The sequence below is a fragment of the Drosophila ananassae genome, chromosome 2L (genome assembly GCF_017639315.1).
Source record: "Drosophila ananassae strain 14024-0371.13 chromosome 2L, ASM1763931v2, whole genome shotgun sequence".
Lineage (NCBI taxonomy): Eukaryota > Metazoa > Arthropoda > Insecta > Diptera > Drosophilidae > Drosophila > Drosophila ananassae.
The window spans coordinates 17,072,025-17,093,124 of NC_057927.1; the positions used below are offsets into that span (position 1 = coordinate 17,072,025).

General features: G+C 46.8%; 1 protein-coding gene across 32 annotated transcripts in view; it reads right to left on the bottom strand.

Moving 5' to 3' along the window:
* Window positions 1-16,010, bottom strand: part of LOC6499238 (protein lap4) — a 60,486-nt gene extending 44,476 nt beyond the window's left edge. For 8 of the 32 annotated variants that reach the window (XM_014910468.3, XM_014910489.3, XM_014910483.3 and 5 more), the window contains exons 1-3: window positions 15,861-16,008; window positions 14,100-14,574; window positions 7,907-8,024 (exon numbers count right to left, since the gene is read on the bottom strand). In XM_014910468.3, the coding sequence (XP_014765954.1) occupies window positions 7,907-8,024; window positions 14,100-14,261 (280 nt within the window). In that variant the 5' untranslated portion in view covers window positions 14,262-14,574; window positions 15,861-16,008. The other 24 variants (XM_014910478.3, XM_032452100.2, XM_014910470.3 and 21 more) reach the window with 8 other exon arrangements.
* Window positions 16,011-21,100: the final 5,090 nt, after the last annotated feature.

The following is a 21,100-nucleotide window of genomic DNA, read 5'->3' on the forward strand; positions in this document are numbered from 1 at the left end:
TCTCGGGTTACACATTTCTATCTGCCGCTGGCTCTCGCTTGGCTGATTGACTTGCTCACGCATGGATGGCTCCAATGGGCGCGTTAATACATATATTAATAAACCCGCTATAAATAGTCGATGGGAGCCAGCGAGCAGGAGACTTCCGCATATGGCCTTGTCATTGTCTATCAAATCGGTTTTAAAGCGTTCGGTGTCTTTTTGGGCGACTAGCTGCTGCCTAAAGTTTGCATTCGTGGTCGGCGGCCTTCCCTTTAACCCTCAACCTAACTCTGCAGTATCGATATTGCTCTTGTTATTGTTTGGCCGCGGTCTGGTAGAGCGAGACGAGGCGTAAAATGACAAACGAAACTTGTTGATCGAATGAATTTCGAGCTGCTAAAGCGGAAATGCGCACGCAAAGGACCCCCGGGAACAGCAACCAGCTTACGGGTTGCTGCTCTGTTTGCCGACACACGCCCCCAACAAAGATTTTCCACCGCCAGAGCCTGCCAGAAAAACCACGAAAGCAGCGGAAACAAAGGCAAACACATTGTGGCAGGTATGGCAGGTGTAAGGACACCATCTAGAGCCGCAGGAGGGCAGATGGGCTGGAATCCTTTGGCAACACTGTTTAAATTGACCCAGTTACACGGGGGACAGCGTGTACCACCGCCACGGCGCCATCAACCTGCAGCACACGTCGTCATCGGTCAACGCGGGGTGGCTAGCCCCAATGTGTCCGCTCTTTCAATCTAACTAATATGACACGTGGGACTGGCAACTAGCCTTGCCACGATAACACAACAGAAACATGGGCTGAGCTATCGACTCTAATATACCCTTTAATTCATACTTTCAACATGAGGCACAGAGCTTCCACCTGCTAGACCACCAAAATGTCATACCCTTGAACTTTGCGGACACCAGGTATGGCTGGCTGGGGAATGTTGGTGAGTGGCACGGAAACCAGAGGGATTGGGAAATAGGGGCAGGACATGCTCGAGTTGTGAGGCAACAATGGATGCGGCTGTGGCCTCGTGGCAATCGGCGGATGTGGCCAGTCATAGACCCTTGTATTCGTTCGTTTTCGCATTGCTGGGAATGCCAGCAGTTGTGGCAGGTTGTAGATAAGCTATTTGCAACTGCCGCACAGTTGCATTGCATTCACACCTATCCCACATGCATACGAACACGATAAAGGTTGCAACACCACCAGCAGCAGCAGCCTTTAATTAAAAATTATATAAAATATGGACTGACATTTATTTTTCTGTATTTCTGGCGTGCATTGTCTGCTGCAATGCCAGACCTTGCACATGACCTTCAATGGGATGATGGCCAGCACAGTCGGCCTCTTATAACTCAAATCGCCACAATAAACAAAGATGAAAGCAACTGGACTGTAGTACGAGGTACTATATTCCATATAATATTTTTCACTTTCTAGTACAAGTAATGAAAAGCTAATAGATGTAAAAGTTATAGGCCGAGAAGTTTACTGTACTTGGCGGTGCACTGCCATCCTTGGCTGGCTATTTCGAAAGGCATTAAAGCTCTTTCCGCCACAGCAGCCAAACACATCCGTCAATCCGTCAAGCAAAACACTCACAATTGTATCCCGCCAGTGGCAGACAAATGGACGCAGCAAGGCGCTTTCCTCCTCCCCAGAACCCAGAGGCCCCAGGCAATTGGAAACATATGGCACGGCCCCACAAACAGCACAAGATGCTCAGCTGTGCGGCACAGTTGGCGGTCATTAGATGAACGGCGGTGACAAACAATTCGTTGACCTTTAACACACACACGCTCCACCACGCCGGGAAAAATTGGGCCAGTTGGGCCATTTGGAAACCCATTTGGAGACGGGAAATTAGAGGAAATGCTGGGCGTGCCGTGCTCAGCTAGCACAGCTAGAGAAGCTCCCAAGCAGGCCCTACGGACTTGTAATCAATTTGTGCAATTATGCAACACAGAGGCGCGGTCGTCTTCAAACGGAAAATGCCCCGAATTTTATTTAATTTGTTTATCACATTTTATCGCTATTATGAAAGGAGGGAGGAGACTCCGAAAATAGCCAGCTGAGAATCGGGAACAATGTGTCGGGGCATTTTTTATTCATAACGCTTATAATGCCGCCCAAGATCAATGATGAAGAACAAGAAGCTGACGGGCGGGCTGTGCCAAAAAAGAAGACGTCGAACTTTGAACAAGCCAAGCGAAACGTCAGCAGCCACGACGACACCAACCGGGAGCCGGGTGCCGGGAGGGCAATGGAGGCGGGCGGGAAGACTCTCTCACATATGCATGAAAATTCTTTTCAATGTCATTGAACGAACAAAAATTTTAAGAGCCCGCCTCTGACGTGGCCGGGTGAAATGCGAAATGATTTTTCAGTATATCAAGGCGACCCAGACAGAGCGAAGAAGCAGATGGGCCGGAAAGGAATCGGAGCGAGGTGGGCGGATGGGTGGATGGGTGGCTGGGGCAGGTTGCCATGCAATGGAGGTCACCCTTCATACATCTTCCTCGATGCGAGCTGCTCTTAATGAAGACACTGTCGAGGATGCATATTTTCCCCAGTTTATGAAAGAGGAAAGCACAAAGGAAAGGGTTAGCCGCACCATCGAATACCCTTGGCGAAGTCTCCTCTATTGAAAACAGACACTCTTGAAGCTATTGCTTCAACTCTCCATCGCTAGAGTATAAAAGCTTATACAGGGCTTTTCAATTTATTTTGCATCGAGGGAGGAATCCCTTCTCAATGGCTCAGTTACGTTTTAATACCGTTCTGCACTCGGAATCCGTGGTGAGTTGCCATGGCACGTTGCCATTCGCTTATTGCATGCATCAAAAATGATGAAAAGGTTCCAGATACTGGGCCACACGGGATGCTGAGTCGCTGTTGATGCCACACCATCGCCCATCACCACAACAGCTTGCAACTTTATGGCTGGCATTGTGGGGAAGCGCATCCAGTTAAACCATCCAGGAAAATGGCTTTCCGCCACCAGCATCCCCATTCAACCTGAGCTCCGGCTTTAGAAGCGGCTGCCACCCGGCTCCGGGATGATTGCCGCATTTGCCGTAGCTGGTAACCGAGCTGATCTGGGCTGAGCTCCCCAAGGGGCGGGATGGGGCAGATTGCGATAAGTAAATGGCTCTTAATTGTGGCTGGAGATGCGACTATAATGATGATGACAACGCTTTAAAAAGCAACAGGTGCTTCTAAATGGACTTGGAACAGAATTAACGAGCGCATATGGAAGAGCACACACTCGCCTGCCCTGCTCGCCCAACGTTTTTAATTGAGTTTCAATTAGTAGGGAAACAATTAAGGCTCTCTGAATTGTGGGTGGCTTAGTGGATTTAATGGTTATAACAGCCTCGTTAGGCCAACGGCAACAGGTTAAACTAAATCCCCCAGCAAAATGTGCACAGCTGTGCCCAGCAAAGGCAATCTCTGTACAAGCTCTCAGCTGCAATTGACATTCAAAGCCTCTGTCATGGCTGGAAAAAAAACATAATCTTCTGGCAATAAATTTTCCAGACTTTTCCAGCCGCAACCTTTGGCCAGCTGAGTCGAAAATATGCATTTCAATTAACTAATTGCAGGCTGAAGCTATGAAGAGTGTTGCCAGGAAATCTTCCTTAATGTTTTGGGAAAACTTGTACACGCCCTGCCACTGTTGGAGGAAATATTCAGCGAAAATACGCATAATTTGTACACGTTCTCGGTCAAGATTTGTTTGCTACATTTATGTTTGTTGTTTTATCCGCCGAGGCATCAATTTTTGGCCAACTCAATACCGCTGGCGTTGTTGCCAGGTCCAGACTATTCACATTTGATTTGTTGTTTGTACAAGCTCGTTGGATTGCTGCCTGCTGGCCGAGTAGTTTTTAATTGCTCACCCCGAGTGACGTCAATCCAGTCCAGAAATCAGTGCGGTGGTGAAAAGCTGGGAGCAGAGGCCATCGGGGATCGAGCATCGGCCATCGGCCATCGGCGATATTGAATCAAATTGCTTAACGTGAGAAGAAATGATTTTTCAATTTGCGCTGATTTTCCCCCTGACATTTTGATTTAGTTTTTGTTTAATGCTATTAATTATACAATTCCTACTTGTCCGTCCGTCTGTCTGTCTGTCCATCTTCGTTTGTTTGTTTGTTTAAAGTACATTGAAATGTTCCCATCACTCGCCCTGGCCAATTGATGTTTGGAAAAGTTCCTACAAAGTCATGGACGCTAATGGCCAGGTCCCAGATCACGACAAAGCTCTGATTTGGCTCTTTGTTCTCGTTCTTACCGCTTCCCCTTTTCTCTCGAATTATTTATCTTTTCCCTCTACAGTCGGAGAAATACTCATCAGACTTTTCATTAAAAAGATGGAAGAACCATTTGACAGACTTTCTCTAGAGTCTAGACCCTTCTTATTAATTACTCGCTTATGGAAACTAAATATTTAAAGACTGCCTGGGAAACTTTTCCAAGTGTGCTGTGTTTTTTTGATACCTTGTCGAGTAGTCGGCTTATTCTTTTCCTTTCGCACATGCTGTGATGGGGGGATGCACTTGGGACCTGGCGGCCGGAGACCTTCTGGCAGTCTCCAGCGCCAAGAACAACGAAATGAGCACACCACTCGAACGGAGGCGCCGCGATTTGTTTTTGCATCAAAGTGAGAACGCGGGGCGCACTTTAACTTTGACCCAGTTGACGCCTCAATTGCAACACGACGACGACGACGACGACAACGGGCAGGAAAAGATGACACACATTTCGCAAGAAAGGGAGGGAGACACAAGTGCCATAGAGGGCATGACTCTCGAATGCCATTTAATTGAGTTTGAGTTTGTTGCTCGACCGCAGCTTGCACAGTTCCCAAATGCCTGGAAAGTTTACGGGGCAGTTGTCTGATTAAAATCGAATTGCAGGTCCCTGTTTCCACTCGGCCGGCCAGCGGGAAACACGGAAAAATGTAGCCACCAAGTGCTGGAGTGACATTCCAGTTGGATAAATCAGAAAATTCACAATTTCTGTCTGCTGCCCCCTTCATAATTCAGTTTCTCTTCACGCCTCGTCACACCAAGTCCAGTAACCAGTCTCCCCTCCCAGGGGCAGACCCAAAACTACAAGCGAACGACAAAAAATTCTCACAATTCTGTTGTTTGTTATTCGCTGCCAGCCAAAAATAACGCACTCGTACAAATAGACTCGGCTTGGCAACTGCACTACTGTCAGGCATTGAAATAGATGCACTCTTTTTTTGTTATTTTATAAACAAGCCACGGCGGAAAAGCCTCTCTCCAAGTGCAAACAGACGTGCGGCGAAACTGCAGTATTGCGATGGAAGCCAAATGCAAAAATAGAGGAACGCTTTAGTATGCAAATGGGAAACGCAATAAGCAAATAAACAAACAATTAGCAGTTTGCAAAAAAAAAAACAAAGCTGGAATAGTGTAAGCGATGCCGACAGGTCCCTCTTAGCTGGCGTTTTGTAAGCGGGTCAACTTGTCATAATGATTAACGGGCACTGTGACACCTGTACCTGAGCACACCTGAGTTCAAATCGATAGCATCACGTTATAAGTCTGTATTTTTACTTCTAAATGTGCATATACTTTTTAGAGATTCTATTGTCGTCCGCTGTGCTGTGCGGCTATAAACGCACCCATAAAGGCCAACACGAGGGTATACCAACAATTCACACCCACTACCACCTACCAACTACCTCCTACCACCTACCACCAGAGGAATTCATGTTTTTTATTATATTTGCTTTTTTGTCCACCGCTCGCGTACAGAATTCTATTGTCAAGTGCAGTGGGGCGGGGCGAGTGTTGCAGTGGTGGAGTGGTGCACTTGTACAACTTGTGGCTGGGCTGGCATGGATGGCCATTGTTGTGGCAACAGCTGCTGGCAAATCAGCCGCCGAATACAAATCCAGCCAGCTAATTTGTGCGGAAAATGAGAAAATATAAAAAATAAAACTGCAAAACTGGGAAACTGAGAAAGTGGGAAATGAAAAATGAAAAACTGCAACACCCACAGCTGAGAATCGAAGCTTCCCTGCGGTTGTCCCCACTCAACGGGCACTAGGAGAAAATGGAAACGATGGGAAATGACGTAGAAAGGTGCGCCAGCAGCACCTCACCGCTACACATCTACACCTGTGCTGCTCTCGGCGCTCTTACCTGAACAGCATTGGCAATGGGGAGCCATAAAATGCACACTTAAGCGCTCAAGGAATTGAATGTGAAAGGCTTTCCTCCAGGAAAGCCACCCACCCACACACAGTCGTGTAAATAGAAAGCCCGCACGTTGAAGAGATCTTTTAATATTTCGCTGGCTGGCTGGCTGAATGGCTGACTGGCTGATCGACTTATCGCTCTTTAACGACCATTAATCACCGATTCCTGCCAGGCGGATAATCTCAGCCGCGGCTAATGTGGGCGGCCTTTCACCCAGAGTCCCAGTCACAGTTCCAGTCCCAGTCAGAGTCAGGAAAATCCAGCTCGGATTTCAATAGGTCTCGCGGCAAATACTCTCCGAGCACCTTAAGCTCCATTCACTTGGCGACGGGGCTGGTTTCTGGCCATTTGTGGGTCATGTGTACAAACTGCTGTTTGCCGGCCAGCTGAAAACTGCATAATCAGCAGTGGTGGTGGCCGGTGGTAGTAAACTGTTAAACCAAACACGACCCCCCGGTATTGAAATCCGCGCCAATTTGGGTAATGAGTGCATTAAACCTGGCCAACTGGTAATGCAATAGCCTTCGTCTCCGCAAAGCTGCTGAATTTCGATTTAGCCGGCGACTGGTGGCTGAGCGATGAAACCGAAACCTTTGGACGGAAACGGGAAGCGCCTCTCCTACGTCATGTCGATAGCGTTTCATTGGGACAGGGGGACTATGAATGAGTTGCCATGGAGATCGTAAAGTGCATAAGCGATGCAGTTGATTTACTCTTTTCCATGTAATTTTGAGCACACAGTTTGTTTCCATATACTACGCTGCTATAAGAGCTGCACTTGACTTCAATTATTGTCGACTGTTTACGGATTTATGCTCGCTTGAGCGGAAAATGCGTGTGTTTGGGTGTCGCTGTGAGTCGGTGCAGCGATTGAGCGCTGTGCTTCTCAGTAAAAGTTATTAAAATCTCAAAAGCATTTCCTTTGTTTGAAGAGGAGCTTCAAACTATGTTGGGGGAAACTATGAACGAGCGGCGCACTCCGGATAAGACAATGCAATTGTTTCCATTCAAATTGAGTTTGAACTCGTTTAAGAGGCACAATACGGAGCAATTTGTATCGAGAAGGGGAAGGAAAGGCAGCTGAAATAATCCAAATAGCTTATCGGAGATAGAAACTTATTATGAGTAACTATAGGGATTTTATTTAACTCAGATCTAAGAACAAACATAGTCAGAGCATAGTCAGCAAGTACATGAACGAGTCACGAATAATTGCTTTGTGAAATGTGCGCTTTATGAGCAATTAGTCATAACTCAATAACCACGAGGGATGACAGACAGCTCGTTATTTCCTCTAATTAGGTTGTCCAGTCCACACCGTGGGAGAAAGTTCGGTGCATCGTTCAATATGCTGATTCGCAGCCTCCTCAATTGCAGCCACAGATACAGATACACAGAGCAATCAATGACACAGATCCAATTATCGTATCCAATGCCTGCCACACCAAGCTGCATTGCGTGTGGCAATATGAAAAACCGCAACACTGAATACTGAAGCCATCTCATCGGGCCGACTCCCCCGTCTGCCTGTCATTTAATAGCTCCAATCAACGTACACGTGCTGTCCGACCAAATAACCAAAGAGCCAACAACCAACTGCCATTGCAGTCCATCAATGTCACATAGAGACTAGCTTAGGAGTACTTGTTGCATGTTGCGAGGACTTATGTACACTTACCATTGCGTGAAACATCGAGCTCGACGAGATTTTCAAAGTTTTGTATATCCGGCGGCAGGCGGTTGATTTCATTGTCACTCAGGCCAAGCTTTCTCAGGCGATGCAATCTGAAGAAATTCTGCAAGCACGGAAAGAGAAGAAACAAGATTTAGACCTCAGCACGACTCTGGAGTCAAACAAAAGGAATTGCATCTCAGTTAGGGACGTCTCTGGTTCGGTTTCGTGGTCATAAATCTCACAGACGTTGTCATTTGTTAGAGCCGTGACCCGTCCGTCGTCCAAACGGAGTTTACCATTAGAATTCCCCCAATCCCCCGATCGTTTAAGGCCAAGTTACCACTGCTCTCCTTGCAGTGGTCCAATCCTAGACATGTCGCCAACAATTCATTTATGAAAATCACGACTTCGATTCGAAATAAATTATGTTGGCACTCCACGGACTTTCCAAAGTGAAGGGAGCTCTGCTTCTGACCTTCCTGCAATATGGAGTACTCATCTCTGGAAACTTTCTTTCGCCCCCTACTGACTTGCTGAGTCATAGACCTCAAGGTTAACAGCCGCAGTCGCTGCTTCAGCCGGCTATAGCTGCGCTGCTTTTGTTCTGCCAGCGCGATTTTTATCGGCCATTGTTGTGGGGCCTTTCTCTGGGCCAGCAGAGACAGAGGCAGAGGCCGGGGCCGGGGCCGGGGCAATCCCCAAAAGAACAACCGCCGCCAGAATAATGAAAATAATTCGTAGTTGGGGCCGTAAAGTTTATTAAATTCTTTCTGTTTTTTGTGGGCTTTGTTTGGCCCACATGACAATAGAAGTGCTGGCCAAGTGCCGGAGTTGTTGACCCACTTTTGGGGGGCACCTCGGCCAAGGCAGTGCCTAGTGCTCTGCCACTTCTGGACCCAAAAATCGAAAAAAGTGCAGGTTACTTGAATATTCAAAGCCTGGCCACTGATCGGACTCAGAAGACAAAGCCACCTTAGAGACTCCATTAGTGGCAACTGCATTATTGCCTCCTCGGCCACCTACAATGGCCAGATTCTTTATGCCATTTATGCATACAAGGGGGCTTACTGGCCAGGCTGCACAAAAAGCGAAAAGCCTTTCAACAAATCATGCGTCAAAAAGTTGCAACTGTCAGCGACAAAGGCTGACAAAAAATGCAGGAAGACAGTCCGGACTGGGCCGAAAAAAAAAAAGAAAAGCGTAAAAAACGTAACGTGAATATGAAAATGGCCTGGAGGTGGGTGGCTTGTGGCAGGGGGGCCGGGTGTCTGAGGGGGAGGCGAGGACAGTAGGGCGAGCGTGCAATGGCCGAGAATGCAACAAAAGCAAAGAAACAAAACGAGGACAAGGCATGACGACAATAAAAATGAATGCGAATTGCCAACTTTTCGCCAAGTGATGCTACAAAAGAGACTCGACCACCTGCCCCTGCCCCTGCACCTCCCCCCACCCAGCACAGTCCCAGCTCCAGCTCCAGCAACAACCCACGCTCCGACTGGTTGTGGGTTTCCCGTCACTCTCCCTGCCTGGCCATAAATTACCGGCCGGCACAGACCGGCCGGCAAACATCTACGAGTGCAGAGTGAGTGAGCCGAGGCCCGGAGTACTGAGCTACCAGTCGCCTGCCACTCGAGTACACACATCTATCCATCTGCGAGGGGCTAGACTCACTCACTCACTCACTCGGCCAGGCCAGGCCAGCACACTTTTACTATTGTATCTAGTCGGAGCAGGCGCACAGCAAGTGGCAGTAGCAGTTTCGGCCCGGCCAACAGCGGGTCGCATCAGTTGGCTCCGGTTGCATCACAGACGATTGCCGACTCACACAGAGAGACGGATACGACTGGGTTGTTGGCTGTTGCCAGTTGGCTGTATGAGCTGCATGCCGCATATGTGCATAATTTGATTTTTAGCAGAGCAGAGCACTTTATCTCAGTCGCTGGCGGACCGCTGCTGGCATCAAATGCAATAAACCGAGCCATAACAAAAACAATTCAATTTGCCATTGTTAAAAGCCTGGTCGGAAACCAATTTGCGCTGCCTAAAAGCAACTCTAATGGACCCCGATGGGTCAGCATCTAGTTCAGAACTGAACGCATCGCTGGGGGATCGGGAATGGGGGATGGGATGGGTGAGCTGCACTGATCCATGACTTGTATTATGGAAATGCAGTGCGGTCCGCTGACTTCCAGCAATGTTTTAATGTGCCCCAGTATCTGCAAGTGTAATCGGGAAACGGCGAAAACGGCCGGGGCAAAATGTATCTGGTATCTGGCGGATTGTATCTTGTATCTGGTATCTTTCGACCCAGTCGCACTCACACAGTAGGCACACCACACGCATGTACAGACATAACCGCTCTCGGCGACTGGTGTGTGCATGTTGCAAACGACTAGGCGCCCAGCGAGCCAGGCGCGCGGCTCTAAACGAGTTCTAGATACATTTTCGGTATCGCGACGGACGCATCTAAAGCGAAACCAGCTGAGCTAGAACAGCAAACACAAACCGAACAGACAGAAGCAATTATGTGCAGAGCTGGAACTGAACACCAAGCTGGAGATGGAGCTGGGGATGGAGAGGAGCTTCGAGTGACTATGCTTAGTATTTCACGCCGCACTGGAGATACACAGATACCAATAGCTGTCGCTGCCGCTGCAACAGCACACTTGTGTGCTCCGACAGAGGAGTCGAAAATATACAAATATGTGTTGTAATCGTCGGGCAAACAAGACACGAGCTTCTCCAGTGGCATCCGGCGAAGGAATCGCTGGCACAGGCAGTCGGCTGCAGCTGCCTCCGACTATCTGGACGCCTGCTACAATCTGTACATCTTCATTTTTCTATCTTACAGCCAAGGCATCCGAGTGTCTGTATCTGAGAGCGTTTGTGCATTTGTCATGCCACAAGCTTTCTTTATGGCAGCCTGCATACCCGGATGGGGACAAAAAAACTGCTGGCTAGTCAGCGGAAAAGCACTCAACCCAAACAGCTGCTCGGAAAATGCAGTATCTTTCAGATGCAAATTCGGAACTGCGACGCAGTTGCCATATCAGAAGCCATAAATCTAAAATGCATCTTGCTGGCCGCTATCTGGCCGAAGAAAAACAGCCCTCCCAAGGCAAGGTGAAGTGCATTTTGGCCAGATTACTTTTCTCAACAGCTGCCGAACCGAAAGCCTAAAGCCCAGCTACCTCTACAGCTTCAGTCAGGTAATGTTTTGATGTGAATGCCTCAACAATTAAGTGGAAAACATTTATTTATTTATAGGCAAACGCAAACCGGTTCCAACAAGCTCCGTGGTGGATAGAATAAAAAGTAAGCGATGGGGAATGTGAAAGAGGAGCGTAGCTCAGTGTAACGAAAACGAAATGAAAAACTGAAAACAAATCGAATGAGAAATTCCACAAGTACAGTTTATCTGGAGATGTTCGTGCTACACGGATTAATCACTTACTTTATTAATAAAATAGTTTACAGAAACTACCAAGACCTGAGCTGGTTCGTCATTGTTTTCAAAAGTTTCAGAAGGCCGAGCCAAAGCAGCTGAAACTTGTCAAATCAAAGTTTTTCAGAAGCTTCTTCGGGCAAGCAGCTGTTATGGCTGGTAAGTCGGTAGTTGGTAGCTCACTTAGCCTTAGCCCAACTCACTAAAAGTGGTTGGACGCCATTTTAGATTCTTGCTGGCTGTTTTCGTAGCTGTTGTCGAGTTCGCTGTGTCAGGTACGCGATTACTACAAAATGATGTCATTGCCGTTGCTTATGCTCTGCTCTGCTTGTTGTTGCTCGTTGCTGGCTGGTTCTGACTGTTGTGGGGTTTTGTGTGCGTTCAATAGCCAGACTGCCGGTTAAGTTTTCACAACTGGCGCCCCCGCCAAGCACCTGCTCCGCTTCAGGTTTCGAAAGCCAAGCAGCCAAAACAGCGAACAAAAGAGGCAGGAAGGAAGCAGAGGCCTGGAAAGGTAAGCGGGTTGAACCCCAGGCCCATTGGGGCAATGCCAGGCGATAAGGTGATTACTCGGTATCTTATCTTCGAGCGTGACTAATTGGCCCAAATGAATGGGGCCAGCAGTTTGGTCCGTGTGCCGGTAATGAATGGTGGGCGAGTCTTCTTGGCCGGGTGGTGGGGTGTGCGAAGAAGCCAATTTCTTGGCCAAGTGGAGACCACAGCGTTTCCTTGGGGTAGGTCCGAGTATCTCCAATCAAGCAGATGCATACTGCAGTCTTCTTAGCAGCTTAGCAGTAGCAGTAATTAGTGTTTAAGACTTGTCTAGTTCACTAATAAATAGTCTAACTAGGATAGTTAACTGATAAAGAAGGAATCTCCCCCCATTGACTATTAAATGATTGTGGTACGAGTTTGAATAAAACTTCCAGCTCCTCATGAAAGCAAATGGCAGAAGATTGAGGGAGATTGTCGCCGGTTTAGAGTCAATTGAAGCTCTACCCGTCTCAGAGCTATGACAACGCGGAAATTGCGGACCGATTTCGAACAAAAACAGTCCAACAGACAGCAGAAGCTGAAAGGGTTGATCAGACGCAGAAGCTAAACTGGACCAACAATCACATCCGTCGCTGTCATTCGGCTTGGCATTCAAACGACTCGACGCCAGAACATCATCATTATCATTATATGGGAGACTGTTCACGAGAGACTCGGTCCATTGTTGTTTCGAGTTCTGTTCTCGCTGCCGGTCAACAGCAACATGTAGTTGCTGCTCCTTGTCTGTCTCGCTGCTAGATGCTCCTCTTGCGGTTGCGGCAGCAACATGTGGCCATTGAACACTGCTCCAATAAAGTGCTAGAGCTTGCAGCCAGCGGCGAACACAATTTGCATGAGAAGTTCATTAGTGAGCGCGGCAAACCGGGAAGGAAACCGGAGTCTAGGAGGCCGAGTCTAGGAATAGGAAACCCTAATGAAAACTGCACAAGCGCATGACATGCGGGAAACAGCACAACAGGGTGACCGCAACTGAATTGCAACGGGAGACAGTCAGTGCCCTCCTCTCCCCCTACCTGCTTATGTTGCATCACTGCCTCCCACCTCCTACCTCCTGCCTTCTGCCGTTCCACCCACCCAACCACCACTTGTTGCTATGTCAACGAGCTACTGTTTATGTCTATCTGCTTGATGTTCTCGGGTTGTTTACTTGTTTATTTACCAGCTGCAGTCGCCGGGAGAGACCGACAGACTGGCAAGCGCAAATAAATAACATTTCGGGAAGGGCCAGAATCGAATTAATCACCATACCGATTCCCCCAGTTGGAATTATTTGGAAAAGCGCGGCGGAGACACGCCCAGTTGGTGAATATCATCCGGAAGCTTGGCCGTCAATTAGAACGCTGCACACGACGGAACTTTTGATGTACTAGCGGCGTAGTTGCGTAATTGCAGATTCAATTATGCATCTACTCGCCGAAGAACCGGCCAGCCAACCCATCCCAGCGCCCAGCGCCAGTCCCCCCGCATTAATTAAAGACTTCCGCTCGAAGGGAACTTCTTTTGTCGTAATTGTTGTCTTGGCAAGCGGCGATGCTCCGCCAGATAGCCGACCGACGAAGAATGGCCCTGATTGTGGCTTTCCAGAGGAGGGCGATTGTGGCTGTGGCGGAAAACTGGCCCTGGGCGGGGTCATCGCACCCGGGGATGCAAATTACGTGCCTAGCCATCAACCCCTTGAGCTTAGGGCCAGGCCATCGCCGGGACAGCTCGGCTAACAACATGAGGCCGTCACGGCCAGACAAGGCCAGAGACTGAAAAGATCAAACAGTGTTTATCGGAATGGCCAGCAGTTCATTGGCATCTGGAGACTGGGCTTTAGTGCACTGCGTTCCACGGAGGCTCCTCCTACAAGTCGATACTTTAATTTCGCATTATAGGAAAAGTTCGCCGTCAGCCTTTGTTAGTTTCTGCTTCAAGCTGCCACTGCCACTGGAACCATTAATATTTAATGAGCTTCGCCCTGCCAGAATCCGCAATATGGTAAGTCCTGGCCCACTCAGCCAGACTCCACGGAATTTATTCAGTTTCCCACGCACTTTGAACTATGACATTTGCTGTTTGGCAGTTGGCAGCCCAGCAGCCGAAAGTTCAACAAAGCCGGCTCGGCTCAGGTGGATATTCCCGGGACGTACACCGAAAACAATGAAAGAAAACATTAAAGGAGTTCAAAATTGGCTTAAATATGTATGTACGTACCTTGGGCAGGTCGCGGATGTGATTCGCGTCCAGGAAGAGCTCCTCCAGGGTGCGCGAGTAGCGCAGTATCTCCTCGGGCACCTGCGGCAGGGAGCAGTGGCGCTTGTCCACGAACTCCACCTGCCTGTTGCAGCCCTTGAAGATTGGAATGCACTTGAACATGCTGCTGCTGGTCGACGCCTTCGGCCGCTGCGGCTGTTGCTTCTTCTTGGACGTCGTCTTGGTGCTTTTTTCGATTTAGGAGGGGGAGTTTAAGGGGGGGATGATAGCCTTTGAGGGATGTGGCTGAGTGGTTTTGTTTTTCGCTGGCAGTTGCTGGCTGTCGAGGTCCTTGTTTGTGCGGCTCAGGCAACAACGAACATCCGCATCTGTTGCACGGAACAGATACGGAGTGGCACGGTTCGGTTTTGTCACTTTTTTTTCAATCTCTTCTTATCGCACACGCTTTGCCCACATTTTGGCCACCGTCTGGGCGCTGCAATTTCCCAATTTTTATTTCGTTTCGATTATTAATTAATTTGGTTTTTTTAGTGGGATTTCCAGGCCCGAGAAGCCAGTTAGGACCGCGCGGGCCGAGACCTTACGTGGTGGTAGGTAGCGTAACGTAAAAAGCCTGGCCTTGCCATTCGCCCCGTGTTGTTTGTGTTATTGTGGCGGAGTTTGTTTGGGAGAGAGCCGGGCCAGAAGCAGCAGATAGAGAGAGAGCGGAGCAGAGCAGCTCGGAGAGAAACGCACAAAATGCGCGCCTTGAAAATGAAATTGTTCGTCGGTGCGAGAGAGCGGCGTAATAAGCGAAATAATGAATAATAATCAATTATAATTGGCACGTGGGAGTATTGTTATTGCTACTCCGATTGGTATAACGCATTTCATCACGTAGTTGGCAACGCATTTGTTGCTTTTCTCTCTCTTCCTCTCTCTCTCTCTATCACTGTTTTCCTTTTGCTTTGTGGGCCCACGAAAGGGCCTAGAATGGAGGAATGGTTGAAAAGAGTCCAGACTTCTAGAGCTGCCAGCAGCAGCTTCAGCTTCAGCTTCAGTAGACGAAAGGGGCCTTAAGCGGCCGAAAAGCGGAAAATTATTATTAACGCGACACACCCAAACAGACAACACAAACACACATACACTCGCACTCTCACTCGCACGCCCCAAGCCGGGCATTCAGATTCCTTTTGTTTAGTGCCCACTGTACAAAGCGGCGTATGTTTTGGAATTCACACAGTCTCACACACACACACACACACATACACTAACACGACGCTGCATGCTGCGCAACAACAAAATGCTGGTCTTAGGCGGCGAAAAAGTCTACAACAAAAAATGTTGCTTCAGAGGCTGGTTTTCTAGCTATGTATTTTGTCGCCTTTTTCGCACGCTTTAACACGTTTTGGCCACTTACGCTGGCTGTAAGCCGAATATTTACTGTACGGCTACGGGCGGCGCAGAAAAACAACAATCACGGCGCGCGTCCAGGCCTCACACGTACACACACACACACACAGAGACGCACGCAAACCGCTGGCATGCAGTACTGGAAAAAACGGGGACTCTTAACTGCACCGTTCCCAAAAAGGCGGCGACGGACAATCAATCACGAGCGGCAGCGGCAGGCCGTGCTAACTTGGCCAAAAGGCTAATCTTTCTCCGGCGCTTTTACCACTAAATACTTTTGCCGTCCAACGAAAACACGTTCGAGTGTAATAACAAAAAATCTAATTGTGCCCACTGTTTGTTGGCTCACTTAACCCCGAACATTTTTACCGACTACGATCCGCTCGAAAATGACACAAGTCCGCACAGATGAATAGACAGAGACAGAGTGTCGCTCTTGGCCACAAAACTTTGTGTTTCGAGCCCACTGTACAATTAGTGTGGCTGTTTATTTAGTTGGCATTTAGTGTGACCATCCTGCCTTCCATCCGAAGGTTCGAAATCGTTATTTTTGCCAACTAAAACAGGTCTAAATGGATTTCTTGGCAAGAATTCAGTCCCACAAAAAGCCATATACATTTTATATGGAGCCAGGGACGGCACAAATATATCGAATAAATACCAGTCATCACTTATACCGGAAGTACCGGCCCAAGAGATGCCAGATTCGGAGACAAAGATTACTAAATATTTTTTATAAACAATTATTATAAACAATTTTTCACAAATCTCAAACTGATTAAAGACAAAACTTTTAAGAAAACAATTAACATGTTTAAATTGGACAATATTTAATTGAATATAATAATATTTTATACATTAGCGGTGTAAATACATTGAATTATAAATGTTCTGGAAGAAGCAGACAGGACTTCGAAATTATTTATAGAAAAATAAAATAAAAACACATATGTGTGATCATTAATTAAAAACAAACAGAACACAAATTTCTTAATATTCTAACAGCGAATAACATAAAGCTGGCCATTCTAAAATATATTAGCCAACTTTTCCACCCTGCTATAAATATATTCGATTTTACCATAACCCATAAGTAGGCAACACAGATGGCGCCACTGTAACTGTAAAAAAATTTTGTAAAAATGCATGTTGGCAACACTTGGAGAACCCAATATTTTTTAAATATATTCATTTTTCATTTTTTAAGTATAAACATATTCCCATGGCTGGGGGCCAAATAGTCCTCCCCCTACATTTCTCAGTATTTTGAAGAGCACCCCCGAACAAATTTGAGAAAAAATCGAAAAATAAATTCGTTCTTAGGTTTTAATGCAGATCGAAGGAGAAACAAACTACGAATCGTATAAGGTATTCCGCTCAAGAATCGGTTGATTATTGGCAAAGATATAGCCATCGCTGGGGGCCACATTGTCCTCTCCATACATTCCTCAGAATTTTGAAGAGGACCCCCTGAAAAGTGTGAGTAAAATCGAAAAATAAATTCGTTCTTATGTTTTAATGCAGATCGAAGGATAATTAAACTACGAATCGTTTAAGGTATTCCGCTCAAGAATCGGTTGATTATTGGCAAAGATATAGCCATCGTTGGGGGCCAGATTGTCCTCCCCATACATTCCTCAGTATTTTGAAGGGGACCTGGAAAATTTGAGAAAAATCGAAAAATAAATCCGTTCTTAGGTTTTAATGCAGATCGAAGGAGAATCAAACTACGAATCGTTTAAGGTATTCCGCTCAAGAATCGGTTGATTATTGGCAAAGATATAGCCATCGTTGGGGGCCAGATTGTCCTCCCCATACATTCCTCAGTATTTTGATGGGGACCCCCTGGAAAATTTTAGAAAAAAACGAAAAATAAATTCGTCCTTATGTTTTAATGCAGATCGAAGGATAATTAAACTATGAATCGTTTAAGGTATTCCGCTCAAGAATCGGTTGATTATTGGCAAAGATATAGCCATCGCTGGGGGCCAGATTGTCCTCCCCCTACATTCCTCAGTATTTTGAAGGGGACCTGGAAAATTTGAGAAAAATCGAAAAATAAATCCGTTCTTAGGTTTTAATGCAGATCGAAGGAGAATCAAACTACGAATCGTTTAAGGTATTCCGCTCAAGAATCGGTTGATTATTGGCAAAGATATAGCTATCCGCTGGCTATAGATTCTCCTCCCCATACATTCCTCAGTATTTTGAATGGGGACCCTCTGGAAAATTTGAGAAAAATCGAAAAATAAATCCGTTCTTAGGTTTTAATGCAGATCGAAGGAGAATCAAACTATGAATCTTTTAGAGTATTCCGCTCAAGAATCCGTTCTTAAGTTGATTATTGGCAAAGATATAGCCATCGCTGGGGGCCAGATTGTCCTCGCCATACATTCCTCAGTATTTTGAAGGGGACCTCCTGGAAAATTCGACAAAAAATCGAAAAATAAATTCGTTCTTAGGTTTTAATGCAGATCGAAGGATATATCATATTATCACCCCATTCATTCGTCAGAATTTTAAGGACAATTTGAGAAAGAATCATAAAATTAATTAGCTCTCAGGCGTTGCGTAGAGTTTAATCGGACCAAATCATCGGCATCGGTTGACAAAGATACCACTGTCGTTCCGGAAGATTTTCAAAAGCAAACCTAAGAGATAGGTTGGGCAAATGTAAATGTGTCAAATAAAGCTCTTGGTCTTACAATTTTGAAATTACAGGCACATATTCAAACAAAGTATTTTTTTTTGCAATATTTGTATATTTAGACGGATTTCTTTACAGGCTAAGACGTCCACACGATTTTGACAGACAAACAATGCCGAGAAGAAAAATAATAAAACCAGGAATGCAACTTTTGAGCTGTTGTGGCTGCCTTTGCACGTTTAGGGTTCTGCTGCTACAGTTTTTCTCATGGCTTTTGTTGCTGCTGCAAGTTGCCAGTTGCTGTTTTTGTTGTTCCAGGTTGCAGGTTGCTGGTTGCAAGTGCCACTGACAAACACAGCTGTCGAGTGCGGTCCTTAAATGGCAAGTAAACTGCAGCCGAGCGTTTGCTTTGCTAATTTTCCAGGCCGCCTTTGGTGCCTCTCCAACCGCCCCCTCTACAATTGTGTGGGCGTGGAGAAAAGTCGCAACAACAACAAGGAAAGACAACAACGTCTAGAGGACACAGCAAGGTGCTGGGCAAAGGCGGAGGCGTTGTCAGGGCGTGGCTGTGCACTTGCTGCTTATTATTTGCACTCGGCAAGGCCAACAGCATAATAAATTGGACGACTGGAGCGGGGGGCGGTGGTGCTATGGAGGACTCCAAGTGCTGGCCGTGCTGGGGTGAATCGGAAAATCTTTTATTCATGAGTATGGCACACCCCCCGCCCCCAACCAACTGCGCCCATAAAAATTGCACAATTTGAAGCGCCTCCTTCCAGCCGCTTAGTCTGAGACGTATGTCCAAAAAAAGGAGTGAAAAAAAGGAATTTACGCGCCTCGGGCGGCTCTCTCAAGGATTTCGGCAATGGCTCTCTTGGTCGCCTGCCGTTCATCCTTCACCTCTTGGCCGACCTCCCCACCGGAAGGCTGCAGGCGATAGTTGCATAAATCATAAAAGCCGCGTTTGTTGTTGTCCTTGCTACGTCGCCGTTACTCCTTTGCCGCGTCCTCATCCTTCCGTGGAGGACTTTACGACACTTAAGCAGCGAAAAGGGGGTGGTGGTGGGGGCTGAAAGTAGGTAGGAGTGTGAGAGTGTCTCCAAATGTCTGAATTTGATTGCACGGCCACAACAGCGGCTTGTGAAGTACCATTGCTCACCTACCAAGAACCCCGCCCAGTGCCCGTTAAACGGGTCCAACTCCCCTTGAAATACTTCGCGATTTTATTTATGAAGGTCTAAAGGTCCTCAAAAGAGGGTTTGTTCCGTCCACAGTGTGTTTGTAGATTTTTGGCATCACATTTTGCCACTGGAGTATGTGAAAAAAGGTTGTTGTTAACAGTTTGGATTAAGTTTACAGTTGCAGATAAGCCTGACAGGTCCTTATTCTTGTTATACATATATCGGGATAAATTGTTTTCTAAGTTTTATTTTATTTATAATTTAATTTTTTTATATCAAAACATTTACAATTTTTATAATTAAAACATATTCACCCATTTTTAGAAGACAAAAATTGATTAAGTATGGCAGTAACATAAGTTTAACTCAAGATTTCATAGTTATTTTTTTTTTTGTTATAGCCCCACGATTTTGAAATAATTTTAACAGAGGCTTGTAAGTTACTACTTGATTCTCCCTCGAGGCTCGAACAAGGATACCTAATTTGAAAATTCCGAAAGTGCACCTTTGGTGAAAGTATTTAGCAGCTGGATTTGCTTTAGAGCGCTATTCAGTCGCCAGGCCACCTGGTCACACGTCCTCGCCACCGAGAGCCCAGCTCTCTACCCAAGCACTGCGGGTCAGGAGGGCCACGCACTTAATTTATGACTCGGCGGGCAATAATTCAAAGTCATAGGCCTCCAGAGACCATTCAGGGAACACTCGACCACTCATTCGCTCAGGGGGCTTGGTAAGGAGCCGTGGAATCCGTGGGGCTTGTGGCAACACCTCACAGTATGAAGAGGATGGGTCTGAGCTGTGGCTAAGGAATTTTTAATTAAAATATTAAAGCATTGGCTGGAAGGTGTTTTTAATCTTGAAAATTGTTTTAATTGTTATTTAGGATTTGTTGCCGATGGTGGCGGGGTGTTGGTTTGCTGCTGGCGGTGTTGTTTGTGGTGCAATTTATGTGCGCCTAATTAGAACAGACAACAGTGGTGTCAGAGGTTGCCTCTGTAAGTCTGCTGATGCCGTTGTTGCTTCTGGCTTTTCTGTTTTCGTTTTTTCCCTCCTTTTATTTTATTTGGCTTTTTTGCGTTGCCTTACACAAAGCCGCTTCATAATTACCATATTTTCAAATTACCATTGGCCAAGTGCGTCCGGGCCGCGACCATGGCCGCCATTTTCCTTTGGCCCCGCGGCCATAAAAGCTAATTGTATGCGTGCGTGGCTCAAAGAGTGGGCACTACACTGGATGGACGGAGGGGGGCTTATGTAAGGTAAATCCTTGGCCTGTTGTTGTTCGGTGATTTATATTTAATTGTTGTCATTATGGTCATCAAAAGCGTGTGAAGTCCCGCCGCCCAGGAGGAATACTGAGCAGGATGGATGGGGCTCGGTCTGGACTGGATGATGTAGTGCCTCAGCTGCTGCCGGGGAATTCTTCGAGTGTTTCCTGGGTCAACACGCGCTGACAGATGTCTAATTGCTGGCCAAGTTTACTCGTGGGTCTAGCCGACTTTTCGCCCCCTTAGTGATAAGAACCTTAAGAGTGTCCTTGTTATTCTCTTTAGGGTTTCGGAAGAGCATTCAGATTATAATGATGAGAATGGAACATCACCAGCTCGGCGCATGTCTTGTTTCCATTTCGTTCCATGGAAGCTCGAGTCCTGAATCGTTGTTGGGGCTTCGTTTCAGTTGCGGCTCGGTCCTGACTCCATTTGGATGTCATGGATGGCATGGATGTGTGAATGTGGGGCTTTGTTTGGTCGGGGGACACCGCAGATTAAATCATATAAATA